Raw genomic sequence first — 12,296 nt, forward strand, 5'->3', positions numbered from 1 at the left:
TATCCTAGTTCCAGTTCTGATATATGGCTGCGCCCCACCTATCCCGGTACCAGACCTGTATGTGGGCTGCTTTCCCAAGTATGCTTCCACAGTGTGCAGGCTACACCCTTACGTGTGCGCGCACCCGCAGAGAGCTTGCGTCTCCTACGCCAGAAGTCAGTCAACTGAGGCAGAGGGGGCGGGCTTAAGACAACACCCCACCCAGGGGCGTGACCCGATGGCGGACACCACCCCTCTGCTCTGCCTGGCCCCACCCCAAGCCGCGTCCTCGGGCTCTTGCGGCAGCAGAGATTGACGCGAATCCGCGCTCCTTCGTCTGAGCGTGCGCGCGCCCGAGCCCGTGCGTCACCAGCGTCGGCTCCCGCGGGCTGGGCAGCCGGCGGCCTGTGTTGCGGAGCGGGAACAGCGGCGGCGAGAAGAGGATTGAACAGGTGGGGGCGCGGCACGCGGGTGTAATCCCCCCACCCCCACGAGGCCGAAAAGGCGTTCGACCAGACCCCTCCTCCTCTACCTGGGAACCCCGCTCCATTGTCCACTGGCCCCGCCCTCCATTGGGCACGCCCTTTGCCCCAGCCCCCGCCACTTATTGGCTGTAGGTCACGCCCCTCCTCGATTTCCTAGTACCCATTGGCTCCTCTTCAATGTTATCTTCTCTCGGAGTTTCTTATTGGCGCAGACCACACCCTCTTATATGTCACCAGACTCCGCCTTCAGTCTGGGCTCCTCCCACAACCATCTTTCATTCATTCTGCAGCTAGTGCTGGGTACTTTGGTCATGGGGGTGAATGAGACCCATCCCTGCCCTCAGGGAGTTCAGGGGATGATGTGGGGGGACACGGACCTGGGCTCCAACAATAACAGCCTAGGGTGGTAAAGAAGCCGCTTGGGCACTGGGAGCCTCTAAGACGCTGGGAAGGCTTCCCAGAGGAGGTGAGGCCTAAACCGTGTCCTGAAGAATGGTTAGGAGTTTGTTAGAAGGAGACATTGGGAGGGCATTCTTGGCAAAAGGACCTGAGACATGAAAGAAACAGGCATATCCTGGTAATTCCAAAGAGGTAGGTCAAATGAAAGAAGGGGAGATAAAGAGGATTGGTACAAGTAAGAGGCCTGGAGAGCAGTGAGGAATCCAGAAAAGTGTATGGTTAGTTGAGGGAAAGGAAGCCTGAGTCCCGAAATCATCCAGCAGCTTGTCACTAGGCAGAATGCTGGGAGGAGGGGGAGGGGATCAGAACTAGCTGGGGAAGCCAAGTGCAGGGAAGGAATGATTCCAGTTCTGAGAAGTACAAGGGCTCTCGGTTTCATTCCTTTACTGAACAACTGTTCTGGGGACACAGCTGTGAACACTTAGAAGGAGAAAACAGATCATAGTCACATATACTGTACTTCAGATGGTGATGACTGCATTGGAGGACAAGATTGTAGGGAAGGCGAGGTTCTGGTGGAGAGGGTTTAGAGGAGGTTTACTGTCTTATAGAGGGTGTGTTGGGAAGGCTTTTCTAACAAGATATTTGTACAGAAATCTGAGGAAAGTGAGAGTGACCCCTGCTGTTATATGAGGGGAAAGCGTTCCAGACAGGGACATTTTCAGTTTGAGATGCCTGTTATACATTCAAGTAAACATGTTGAATTGAGAACTGACAACACAGTTTGAGGGGCTTCCCTGTGTCTCAGATGGTAAAGAATCTGCCTGCAATGCAGGATACCTGGGTTGGGAAAATCCCTGGTGAAGGGAATGACAACCCACTCCGTATCCAGTATTCTTGCCTGGAGAATTCCATGGACATAGGAGCCTGGTGGGTTACAGTTCATAGGGTTGCAAAGAGTTGAATACGGCTGAGCAACTTACACACACAGAACACTAGTCTGAAGTTTATGAAAGAAGTTTGGGCTGACATATTTAAAACCGTGAGAGTGGATGAGATCACCCAGGGAGAGAGCATAAATGGAGAAGAGAAGTTTTCAAGTTCTGGACATTAGAGTTTTTTTTTTTTTTTTCAGGGGAGGGGGGGGGTAAGGAAGGATTTACTGTAGCAAGTTAGGAGAACAGTGGGATCTTTCCCAAAGCAGTGTCTCCACAATATGGTGTTAAGAGGTCAGAAAGATAGGGATGACCAGCAAGGAAGACAAGAACAAGCAGCTAGTGAGATGGGAGAACTATGTCCCAGTGTATTTGAGAACCAAGTGGAAGATGTGGCCAAGCTGAGATGAAGTCATTAACTTTGTGAAGTTCTACTGATCAACATGAAGATCATTGGTGACCTTGGTCTGGTCAGTTTGATAGAAAGCAGGGGCCAGAAGCCCCTACTTGAAGTGAAATTTAAGACAGAACAGGAAAGAAGGAACTAGATGAAGACTGAGTATAGATGACTTGGAGTGTATTACCCTGAGAAGCAGCTGGAGGGAGATGCAGTGAAGCTATGGGGTCAAGTGAGGATTTTGTTTTTTAAGGTGGAGAAATAACAGCATGTGTTTATACTGACGGGAAGAATCCAGCAGAATGGAAGAGACTGATGATGTAGGAGATGTAGGAAAAAGGAAAGATGCTGGAATTATGTCCCTGAGCAGACAGGAGAGTTCGGAGGATGGAGCCTTTGGTCAGTCTCTGGGGAGAGACTGGGTTAGACTGAGCCCTGGTACAGAGTTGGGGTAACCGTCCTGACACTGGCCTTGGATGACCACTAGGAAGATGGCTCTGATAGGAGACACCCAGAGATTGGCTTAGATTGGCTGAACTTTCCCTCTTCTTACAAAAAGCTGGTTCTAATTTAGATTTGAACAGATGGCCCAGAGGGAAGAGAGCATTCCAGGTGGAGGGACTAGCATAAGCACGGGGCAGGTAGGCTCAATGGGCTGGAGGAAGTGGATGGAGCTGGGTGGGAGGGGCGGAGTGAGACTGAGAAAATGCCAGAGGTAGAAGGCAGATAGAAGGTAGTGAGACCCCCTCACCTTTCATCCTGGCAGCTGAGGCTACACTGTACCAAATTCCCAGTCTGGGTGGGCTCTGAGCACAGGGATTAGAATGACGAGTTGGGAGCTTAGGCCTTACTCTCAGAAGCTCATGGGCTAAGGGGATTTGAGGAACCACCATCTACATGGATGTATGAGATTTCCTCCTGCTTTCCCCCAGTCCGGGGAATGGACTAACTAGGGTGGAGGTGAGGGGGCACAGGGCCTGCTGGCCCTGAGGCCATACCCACTCATTGCTGGCCTCCACATCCTTCCTGTGTCTCCAGAAGTCGACGGTGTGGGGAGCTGGAGTGACCCGGCTGGATGTGCCCTCCAGGACAGAATGGTGCTGGACTCAGGTGCTCAGGTGTATGAGCAGGCACTCCCTAGCCCGCCAGCCAGCCCCTCCTCCTTGGCCCATAGGCCGGGGCCCTCAGACCGAAATGGCACAGCGCTGTTCCCCTGGCCTCAGTCCCTGGCCCTGCCCCTGGCTCTGTCTGTCCCCTCAGCCCTGCGGCCCCGGGCGGAGAGGCAGCCCTTCTCAGAGCTGCACTTGGGCCGCCGTGGACACATGCGGCGCAGCGAGAGCACCTACACCGTGAACAGTACTGGCCGGCGGGGGGGCAGCACCCAGAGTCGGGCCCCGCCTGGACGGGGACGGGACCCAGGTAGGGGCACCCTGCGGCCTGCGGCCTCCCTGCCTCATATCGCTAAGGCTCGAAAGGAGGCAGGCCACAGTGCCAGCAAGAGCCCCTGCATGTTGGTGGCTCTGCGGCCAACCAATATGGACCGCGAGCGGGACAAGTTCTTCCAGTCCCATTATACCTACAACCCACAGTTTGAGTACCAGGAACCCATGCCCACGGCTGTGCTGGAGAAATACTGTGAGGCCTCTGGACAGTTCATTCATCAGGTCAGTGCCAACTGCCCGCCTCACCCCAGCCTGGACCACCTCAGCGGTCCAGCCTGACCTGCTGCTGCGGCCCTCTGTGCAGGCAGTTGGCATCATCGAGGCTGTCCTGGAGAAGTTTGGGACCTATGAACACTTTGAGGCTGCAACGGGGGGCCAGCTGCTGACCAAGTGCCAGATCTGGTCCATTGTGCGCAGATACATGCAGAAGGAGGGCTGTGTCGGGGAGGTGAGCTCACGCTGTCAGTGATACCCCTTTTTCACCCACTTCCAACCACACTGCCAGACTGGGCAGTGCCAGGCCCAGCTCTGTTCTGGTGGAGCTAGTGACCTCAGGCCAGCCCTGCTCCCGTCCCTGCCCCAGTCAGGTGGGAGCTGGCTCCAAGCAGAGGTGGGGCAGGGTGGGTATTGTGGCCAAGTGTCGGGCCTGGCTCCCCTCTGGCATCAGCAGGTCCACCTCCCCACTGGCCCCCAGGGTTGGTGGCCATGACGTGCGTCTCTGCCACCCACAGGTAGTGGTGCAGCTGAGTGAGGACCTGCTGTCCCAGGCAGTGATGATGGTGGAGAACAGCCGACCAACATTGGCCATCAACCTGACTGGAGCCCGCCAGTACTGGTTGGAGGGCATGCTGCGGCATGAGATAGGTCAGTGTGTGGTAGGTGGGTGGGCTGGGATGAGAGGGGGCTGGGACATGGGGGCGGGGCAGTGAGGGGCCCCAGTAATTCCACCCCCTCTCATTTTTCCCCTTCCCTTCACCAGCAGCCACCTCCTCCCTCTGGCTCACAGAGGTATGCCAGCCCACTCTTTGGGCTCACCCTCATTTCCTGTTTCTTTTGGGTATCTTTTCCTCCCTCAGCTTCCTCTCTGATTTCCCTTGTCCGTGGGGCAAGACTGCTGAGGCCCAAACAGGCCAGAGGGAGAACCCTAAGGGCCCCACTAGTCTAGCCAACAGTACAGGCATTCCACGGTGGATGCAAGTTCAGATTCTGGGAAGGGAACTGGCTGAAGACACAGATGGATTTAGGAGGGGACTGGCCGGGCTGGAAGGGCAGGCATAGGACATGAATTACTATTCTTTCATGTCTGTCACTCCTCATCAAGAATTGTGTTGCTCTGGGCAAAAGGGTTTTTGCTGAATATGTCAGCATGAGATGGGCATGCAAGGGTATGGGGACTGGCCTCTCTAGGGGGCTGTGGGAGGTGGGGTGGTGGAGCAGTGTTAGTTTGGGAGAATTGTGTGTGTGTAGTCCTGGATGGGTGGGGGAGGATTCATGTGTGTGAGCCTCTGGATCCTTGGGTGTGAGTTTACCTGAAGATGGTCTTGATGATGCCTTAGGTTGGGTGAGTATGGGTGTGGGGTGGAGAGGCTTGTGTGAGAGCCTGATTTTAGGGACATAAAGCTATGTGAGTCACCGGCTAGAGGTCCAGCCAGGCAGAGCAGGGCCCGGATAGGGCCAGGCAGGAAGACCCCCTGGATGCTCAGTCCAGCCTCTTCTTTGCCCTCCCCACAGGTACCCACTACATTCGGGGCGTGAACAATGCACGACAGCCGTGGCACAGCGCCGAGGGCCGGCAACAGTACGGGCTGCGGCCAGCAAACCCCACAGAGGAGGGCCTGGCCAGCCTGCACAGCGTGCTGTTCCGAAAACAGCCCTTCCTGTGGCGCGCGGCACTGCTCTACTATACAATACATCGTGCCGCCCACATGTCCTTTCGCCAGCTCTTCCAGGACCTGGCGCGCTACGTGCAGAATGCTGATGTGCGCTGGGAGTACTGCGTGCGTGCCAAGCGCGGCCAGACTGACACCTCTCTGCCCGGTGGGCACCAGTCCTGGGGGGTTGGCGGGGGAATGCCTTGATCTGGGGCGGGAAGGTGAGGGTGGGGCTTTGGACCTAGGGCTCACAGTCCTTCTTGCCCACAGGCTGCTTCAGCAAGGACCAGGTATACCTGGATGGCATCCTGCGCATTCTGCGGCATCGCCAGACCATCGACTTCCCGCTGCTGACCTCGCTGGGCAAGGTGAGGGGCCACAGGGCCTTCAGAGGTCCCAGCCAGCTCTCCCCCTCACTGCTGTATTCCCTGAGCCTCTGGTTGGAACTCCACTGAGGACTGGGTGCCAGGCCTCTCATGCGGGGAGCGTGGGTGGAGTGAGCACAGGTGATGAGGTGACAGTCTGGCAGCCAGTATAGGTGCTTTTTCTAGCCCACAGGTGTGTGTGTAGACACTGCTAAGGAAGTGAGCATTCCAGGCCAGGAGAGCAGTCAGGAAGGCCTGCAGAAGCAAGCTGGAGAAACAGCCAGGGATCAAGCCCTTGGCACTGGGTATTTGTGCCAAACTGAGGAAGTTGAACTTCATCCAAAGCAGTGGGGAATCCAAGGAACTTCAAGCGAAGGGAGGCACAGATGTTGGCTTTAGAAGGTTGTGTGTCATATGGGAGGAGAGGCCTATGGAAGGGAGTGCAAGGGGAAGCGGAGAAGGCAATGGCAACCCATTCCAGTACTCTTGCCTGGAAAACCCCATGGGCAGAGGAGCCTGGTAGGCTGCAGTCCATGGGGTCACTACTAGTCGGACACGACTGAGCGACTTCACTTTCACTTTTCACTTTCATGCATTGGAGAAGGAAATGGCAACCCACTCCAGTGTTCTTGCCTGGAGAATCCCAGGGACGGAGGAGCCTGGTGGGCTGCTGTCTATGAGGTCGCACAGAGTTGGACACGACTGAAGCGACTTAGCAGCAGCAGCAGCAGCAGCAAGGGGAAGAGGAGGAGGCCTTTCTCATCTCTTCTGCAGCATTGATGGTGGTCTGGCATAACCCCGCAGTGGCCATGCAGTTGGAGAAGAAGGGGCAAGCTGGAGAGACCTTCAGAGAGTGGAATCTTTTCAACTCAGTGGCCACTCTGAGTGGGAGGGTGACATATTCTAAGTCCCCACCCTGGAATCTGACCTAGGGACTGTGAGAAGGGTCGGGCTGCATAAGCTGGCACCCAGGAAGGCTGGCTATGAGGCAAGGTGCCTGGTATCTAGGGAAAGGTGTTTGGAAGGCAGTTGGATACCCACATTTGGAGATGAAGGGGGGAAGCTGGACTGGATACAGGAGTGGGGTTGTAGCACATAGATGTTAGAAGAAGGTTTTGAGAAAAAGAGCAAACATCCAGGATGGAGCCACAGGGTACAGAACATTGGGAATGAATCAGAAGAGGAGTGGGAGGGGTTCTGGGAGCAAAGAGCTATGGGCTATTGGAAGAGAGCTGGGACCAGCTGCCTGAAAACCAGGGGACCCTGCACTGAGGCCCAGCTTTCTCCCCGCAGGTTTCCTATGAGGATGTGGATCACCTCCGGCCCCACGGGGTGCTGGACAACACCCGGGTGCCCCACTTCATGCAGGACTTAGCGCGCTACCGGCAGCAGCTGGAACACATCATGACCACCAACCGGCTGGATGAGGCAGAGCTGGGCCGCCTGCTGCCTGACTGATACTGGTTGAGGGCTCCGGATCGGCCCCCAGAACATGAAGCTGGCTGCTCTGTGCTTCCACAGCCTGGGTGTTTCTTGGGGTCTGGGGAGGGCAGAAGCATTTCAGGAGGGAGGAACGGCAACAGTAGAGAATTTGTGCTAGCCTCCCTGGACCCCAAGGGCCAACAGCAGCATGTCAGGCAAACTACGTCTGCCCTCCTGTCTCCAGCTGTCTGTTGAGCCAAGGAAGAGCCTGAGGGTGGGAGGGAAGCTGAGCATGGATGGGCATTGAGGGGGGGGCGGGGTGGGAGTAGAAACTTGTTCTTGCATGAGATGGCTTTGGGTGTCTGCGTACTCCAGTCTTTTCATCCCCCACCTGGCCCCTTGGTGCTCCTTCAGCTTTCACGCTGTCTACCTCTCACTGGGTCCTGGTGGGGATCTCCCTTCCTCTGGGGTGACTGCCTGAGCCTGCTGTCCTGGCTTTCACACAGACTTGAGGAGCAGGGATCCTGGTAGTAGAGACCCAGCTGGGCTGGGGTGTGCTTTCCAGCATTTTGCCTCTCCCATTGTCATTGTGTGTATTCCCTATTTATGTGCTGTGTGTCGTGGGCTTCTGAAAGTTCGATGGAGGGAACAGGCCTCCTCTGAAAGGCACTGACTGTTCCTAGCCCCACCCATACACACCCCCGCCCTCCCTCACATATACACAGGCCTGTGAGTTAAGCCGAGAGCTCCCCTGGCCTTGCCCTCAACCCCTGCACTGGCCTCTGCTGTCCCTGTCTTTGCCCACACCCTCGCAGCTGGTCTCTGGCAGAGGTTGGCATAGGCTGGCAGCATCCACAATCAAGCCTGAGGGGCAGGCCCCCAGTGGTTCCAAGTTCTGAGCCTCTCCTCAACCAGGAGAGGTGCCAAGATGATTGCTGCTTCTAGTTTCACCTCAGACTCAGCTGTGTGAGGTTGACCCAGCCCTGCTCCCACCCTTGGCCTTAGTTTTTCCATTCAAAAACTTGGAAACACAGCTGGAAAGTCCTTATTCCTTTAGTCATTGAATATGTATAGAGCGCCTTCTGTGTACCAGTTAACTGGTCAGAATCCTCACTGAGCTCCCAGTTCTGAGAGAAGCCAATTAAAACAATTATAATGAAGTGTGTCGGCTTCATCTACTCATGATCACTTCCTCTCTCTCTTAATCTCCCTTCCCAAGGCTGTGAGTCTAGCTTTCTCTAAGTGGAGATAAGTACTCCTTTCCTGGCCCTTTGTGTCAGTGCTAGGGGCTTTCTTGGGTGGGGCTGGTGATGACACATGTCCCCAAATGGTTCATGAGGATAAAAGGGCCATGGAGCAGGGCCCAAGGATCTGGCCCTTGTCCCACTGGGGACCTGGGTCTGGGGTCTCCAGGGGTACAGCTTGTACTGTTGAGGACAGAAATGGGTTGAGAACTGTGCCATGGGGACAGGGCTGCCCAAAGACTTTGGGACTTAGAGGCACACATCCACACTCTCGTTCCTAGGCAAAGAGCCACAATCAGAGTCCAGGCTGACCCTCCAGAATTTATTCACTTTCAGTGGTAATGGGCCAGATGGAACCTTGGTGGCATCTGACCCCACCTTGGCAGGATCCCAGATCCCATGCTGCTAGGACAAAGAGCGGCCTGTGGGTGCTATGGCTTTCAGGAATCTAGAAATAATAGAGGGGCGTGGTCATTCAGGTAGAGCCCCGCCTCCTCTGCCTCCCAGGCCACGCCCTCCCGCCAGGTTTGGGCATCCTCACACCTTCAGACTCGTCTCCAGCATTGAAGTCAGGCTCTGGCTCCGGCTCTGGCTCTGCCTCTGGCTCCGGTTCCGGATCCATTTGGGGGTCCAACTCCGGTTCAGCCCCTTCAGAGGTCTCGGCTTCCAGCTCTGGCTCAGCTTCCTCGAGGGTTCCGGATTGTGCTGCCTCGGAGTCCTCAGGACCCCGGGCCTCGTCGGATTCTGGAGCTCTGGGCAGCCAGGGGCACGTGGTCCCTGAGTCAGCAGCCCCGGGAGTCCAGTGGCCTGGGCATGGAGGGTCATAGCTTCGTTCCCGGTAGCCTACGGCGGAGGTGGGAGTGTCTCAGGCTCAGTTTATCCTCGGTGGTTTCCTCTGCACACGTGCGAGTCTTTGGGGAAGACCACAGATCGATGCTCTCGTGCCACGCCCCCTCCTCTGACCTAGGCTCCGCCTCCCCCGCGCGCTCTCACCAGTCCCCACGTGCTGCCAGTCCCAGGCGGGGTCGGGCGCCCGCACAGTTCGCTGGGCGCAGCTCAGCAGCTCCTGGCAGGCAGCCTCGCCCTTGCTCTGCACCAGCAGCAACAGGCGGCGCACCCTGCGTTCGGCGTCAGGCAGCGCGTCTAGCGCCTCGTACTCGGGCCCGGTGAGCACACCCCGTGCCAGCAGCGCATCCAGCAGCAGCCCCGAGTCCGCCTGCAGCGTCTCTACCAGGCGTTTCCGCTCGCGGTCGATCGTCTCTGATGGCCTCTCCTGGGTGTTGCCCATGGTAGGGGCTGCATGGGAGGTGGGGGCCGAGAGGTAGTGGGGGCCGGAGCTCCCCTGCTTTTGACCTCTCTCCCGGGGGCCCAGTGAACATCCGTGGCTGGGGTCTAAGTTCACCTGGATCTCTGCGTTCTGTCAGGCCCGCAGCACAGCACCGATCCTGCCTCCGTGACCTTTTCTGTCTTATTTCTCCCTCTGGCTTCACCTTCGGCCCCTAAATGTTAACTGTGGCACTCCTCTCCTCCCCTAGCTATCCCAGGACCCTCATCTACTCTGACTGCTCTCCCCAAGCAGGTCCTTCCTCCTGAGCCCCTGCCACCTGTAGATACCACCAGAGATTCAGACCTAGTTTATCCAACCTAACTTCTCTTTCCCAACCTGCTTCCCCAACTTACAGCTGGTCCTGATAACCCACACCCAGCTTGTAATCAAGTTCCTTTCCAGTCTATCTGCCGAATACTTCTGTCAACTTCACCACTGAGTCTAGTCTTTCACTTCCAGCCTAGACCCTGCAAAGCTCCATATCACCCCTCCCAGATCCCAAAGTGCTGAGAGTCTTCCCGCTCCTCTCACCTACCGGAGGAAGTCCAGACCCTTATCCTGACCCTGAGGTCCATCCTTCCAGGACAGGCCCCTGCCTCTGCACCCCCTCACCAATACCACCACGTGTTGGAACCCCAATGTGGTTTCCTAGCCTCTCCTGGTTCCCTAATACCTGAGTAGAGATACCTGAGTCCTCTTGAGTCTTAGCTCTGACCAAGATCTTCTGACATCACCTGAGACCAAACTGTCTCCCTGCTGCCCTGAGAATGATTCACAGCCATCATCTTGAAGTATCCAGGACCCAACTCATAAAAGCTACCAGCAATTGTCAAACTTTCACTGTTTTCCTCGGTGGATCCTCCCATTTTGAGAGGCTGTCACCACCCCAACAGCAGGCCTTGGGCAGAAATTAATCTGCTTTGTTCACTTATCAACAGCCAAGGACAATGGCCCATCTCCTCTTGGGTCGCCTGACCCAGGCAGCAAGGTCCCTGGCATTAAGGGGCAATTAGGTCAGGCCCTGGGCCACTCCCGTTCTCAGTCCATCTCCCTTGGCCTTGGCTTTGTCCAAGGGTTTCATCCTCTCTTTGGGGTTCCTCCTTTACCTCCTTACCTGGCTCTAGGTCTGGGAGAGAGGATTTGGTCTTAACCCCCATCTCTCTCACTGCCCGGTGTCATGCTATGCCTCCCTGGTCATTGCACCCCTCCTAGCCATACTGAGGTGTCAGCCCTTCCCTCAGGCTATGAGCAGAGACCCTCTGCCCTTCCCTTTCCCTTCATGTCCCATCTGTGACAAATGCTGCTCCTCCAGTGACATCTCAGTGAGAATCGGTATCTCCCTCCACCCCTCATCTCCTGTAACAGTCTCTCCCAGCATCTCTCACTCCTGTCCCATTACCCTACAGAACAGTGACTTTGACAACTCTCTAGGGTAGGATTATTGTGCCCATTTTACAGAGGAGGAGACAGGCTCAGACAGACCAAGTGGCTAGCTCCAGCCTGAACTACGAGGGGTCTGGCCAAGCAGAATGCCAACCATGACTACCTGGCCCTCAACCCTCGTGGGACCACCAGAGAGAATCCGGACTCTCTGTTCACTTCCCAGCCCCTAGACAGCAGGCTTTCCCCACTTCCCTCAACCATTCAGTACCGGCACTTTCCAGACTTTGTAGACACTGTTCCCTGGGGCCTGGAATCCCCTTTCTCCCTCCAAGTGGTGGACCCATCCTCAAGACTCAAATGTCCCCTCGTTTACCCCAATGCCCGAGTGTCCCAGAGGCAGATTCTTTCCTTCTCCTCTGTATCCCAGTGAACATCATACACCCCCACTAGGCTGACATCACCGGACTGTGTACCATGGATCCTCTGCCGTCTTACTTGAGGTTTACAAAATCTGTCCCCCCAGTCAAGAGTGCAGGGAGGGAGGGAGGGCAGGACCCACTGTGTACAGGTGCAGAGAGGGAGGGGACATATCAGTTTGGCCCCTCCTTTTTTCTCCCTCCTCCCCAAATTATTTTCATGTTAGCTTCCTCCTCTAGTTACCTCAAGTCCTGCCTTTTGTCCTGTCTGGACAGCAGAGACCCCAGCTAGTCTGGATCCTCTGAGATTTAATGCTCAGAATATCGAAGTTATGTCCTTCAGTGGTCACAGCCCAGATTCTTCCCAGAGGACCTGGCGGCTCCAGTTAGCACGCGTGGTCGGGGGTCTCTGCCGCCCTCCCCACCTCGCTCCCTGCGCGCGTTCTTTCGCTAAGGAGCGAAGGCGGTGGGCCACCCCCGAAGACTTCGCTCACCTGCGAACTCAACATCCATCCCTCCACCCAGGCCCAGAGATGAGTCCTGCGGAAGGGAGGAGAGGGGAGGAGAGGGGAGGAGAGGGGAGGAGAGGGGAGGAGAGGGGAGGAGAGGGGAGGAGAGGGGAGGAGAGGGG

General features: G+C 56.3%; 2 protein-coding genes across 7 annotated transcripts in view; one reads left to right on the forward strand and one right to left on the reverse strand.

Annotated features, from left to right (window-relative positions):
- The first annotated feature begins 74 nt into the window (after positions 1-74).
- On the forward strand, positions 75-8,452 carry KIAA0895L (KIAA0895 like). 2 transcript variants are annotated; one of them, XM_040253397.1, is made up of 7 exons: positions 320-431; positions 3,234-3,859; positions 3,942-4,085; positions 4,369-4,501; positions 5,369-5,674; positions 5,779-5,876; positions 7,167-8,452. In XM_040253397.1, the coding sequence occupies exons 2-7, from the start codon at positions 3,290-3,292 to the stop codon at positions 7,329-7,331; spliced, it is 1,416 nt and encodes a 471-aa protein (XP_040109331.1). In that variant the 5' UTR covers positions 320-431; positions 3,234-3,289; the 3' UTR covers positions 7,332-8,452. The 2 variants fall into 2 exon arrangements, with proteins under 2 accessions (XP_040109332.1, XP_040109331.1); XM_040253398.1 differs by lacking the exons at positions 5,779-5,876; positions 7,167-8,452 and having other exon boundaries at positions 75-431; positions 4,617-5,460.
- A 388-nt stretch (positions 8,453-8,840) lies between these two features.
- NOL3 (nucleolar protein 3) overlaps positions 8,841-12,296 on the reverse strand; it is a 3,736-nt gene continuing 280 nt past the window's right edge. Inside the window, exons 1-4 of one of the 5 annotated variants that reach the window (XM_040253408.1) lie at positions 11,910-12,255; positions 9,533-9,835; positions 9,083-9,382; positions 8,841-8,987 (exon numbers count right to left, since the gene is read on the reverse strand). In XM_040253408.1, the coding sequence (XP_040109342.1) occupies positions 8,980-8,987; positions 9,083-9,382; positions 9,533-9,827 (603 nt within the window). In that variant the 5' untranslated portion in view covers positions 9,828-9,835; positions 11,910-12,255 and the 3' untranslated portion in view covers positions 8,841-8,979. Of the gene's footprint in view, positions 8,988-9,082; positions 9,383-9,532; positions 11,808-11,909; positions 12,256-12,296 lie in introns of those variants that run through there. The other 4 variants (XM_040253409.1, XM_040253407.1, XM_040253405.1 and 1 more) reach the window with 4 other exon arrangements.

The sequence above is a fragment of the Oryx dammah genome, unplaced genomic scaffold (assembly GCF_014754425.2).
Source record: "Oryx dammah isolate SB20612 unplaced genomic scaffold, SCBI_Odam_1.1 HiC_scaffold_13, whole genome shotgun sequence".
In the NCBI taxonomy this organism is placed as follows: domain Eukaryota; kingdom Metazoa; phylum Chordata; class Mammalia; order Artiodactyla; family Bovidae; genus Oryx; species Oryx dammah.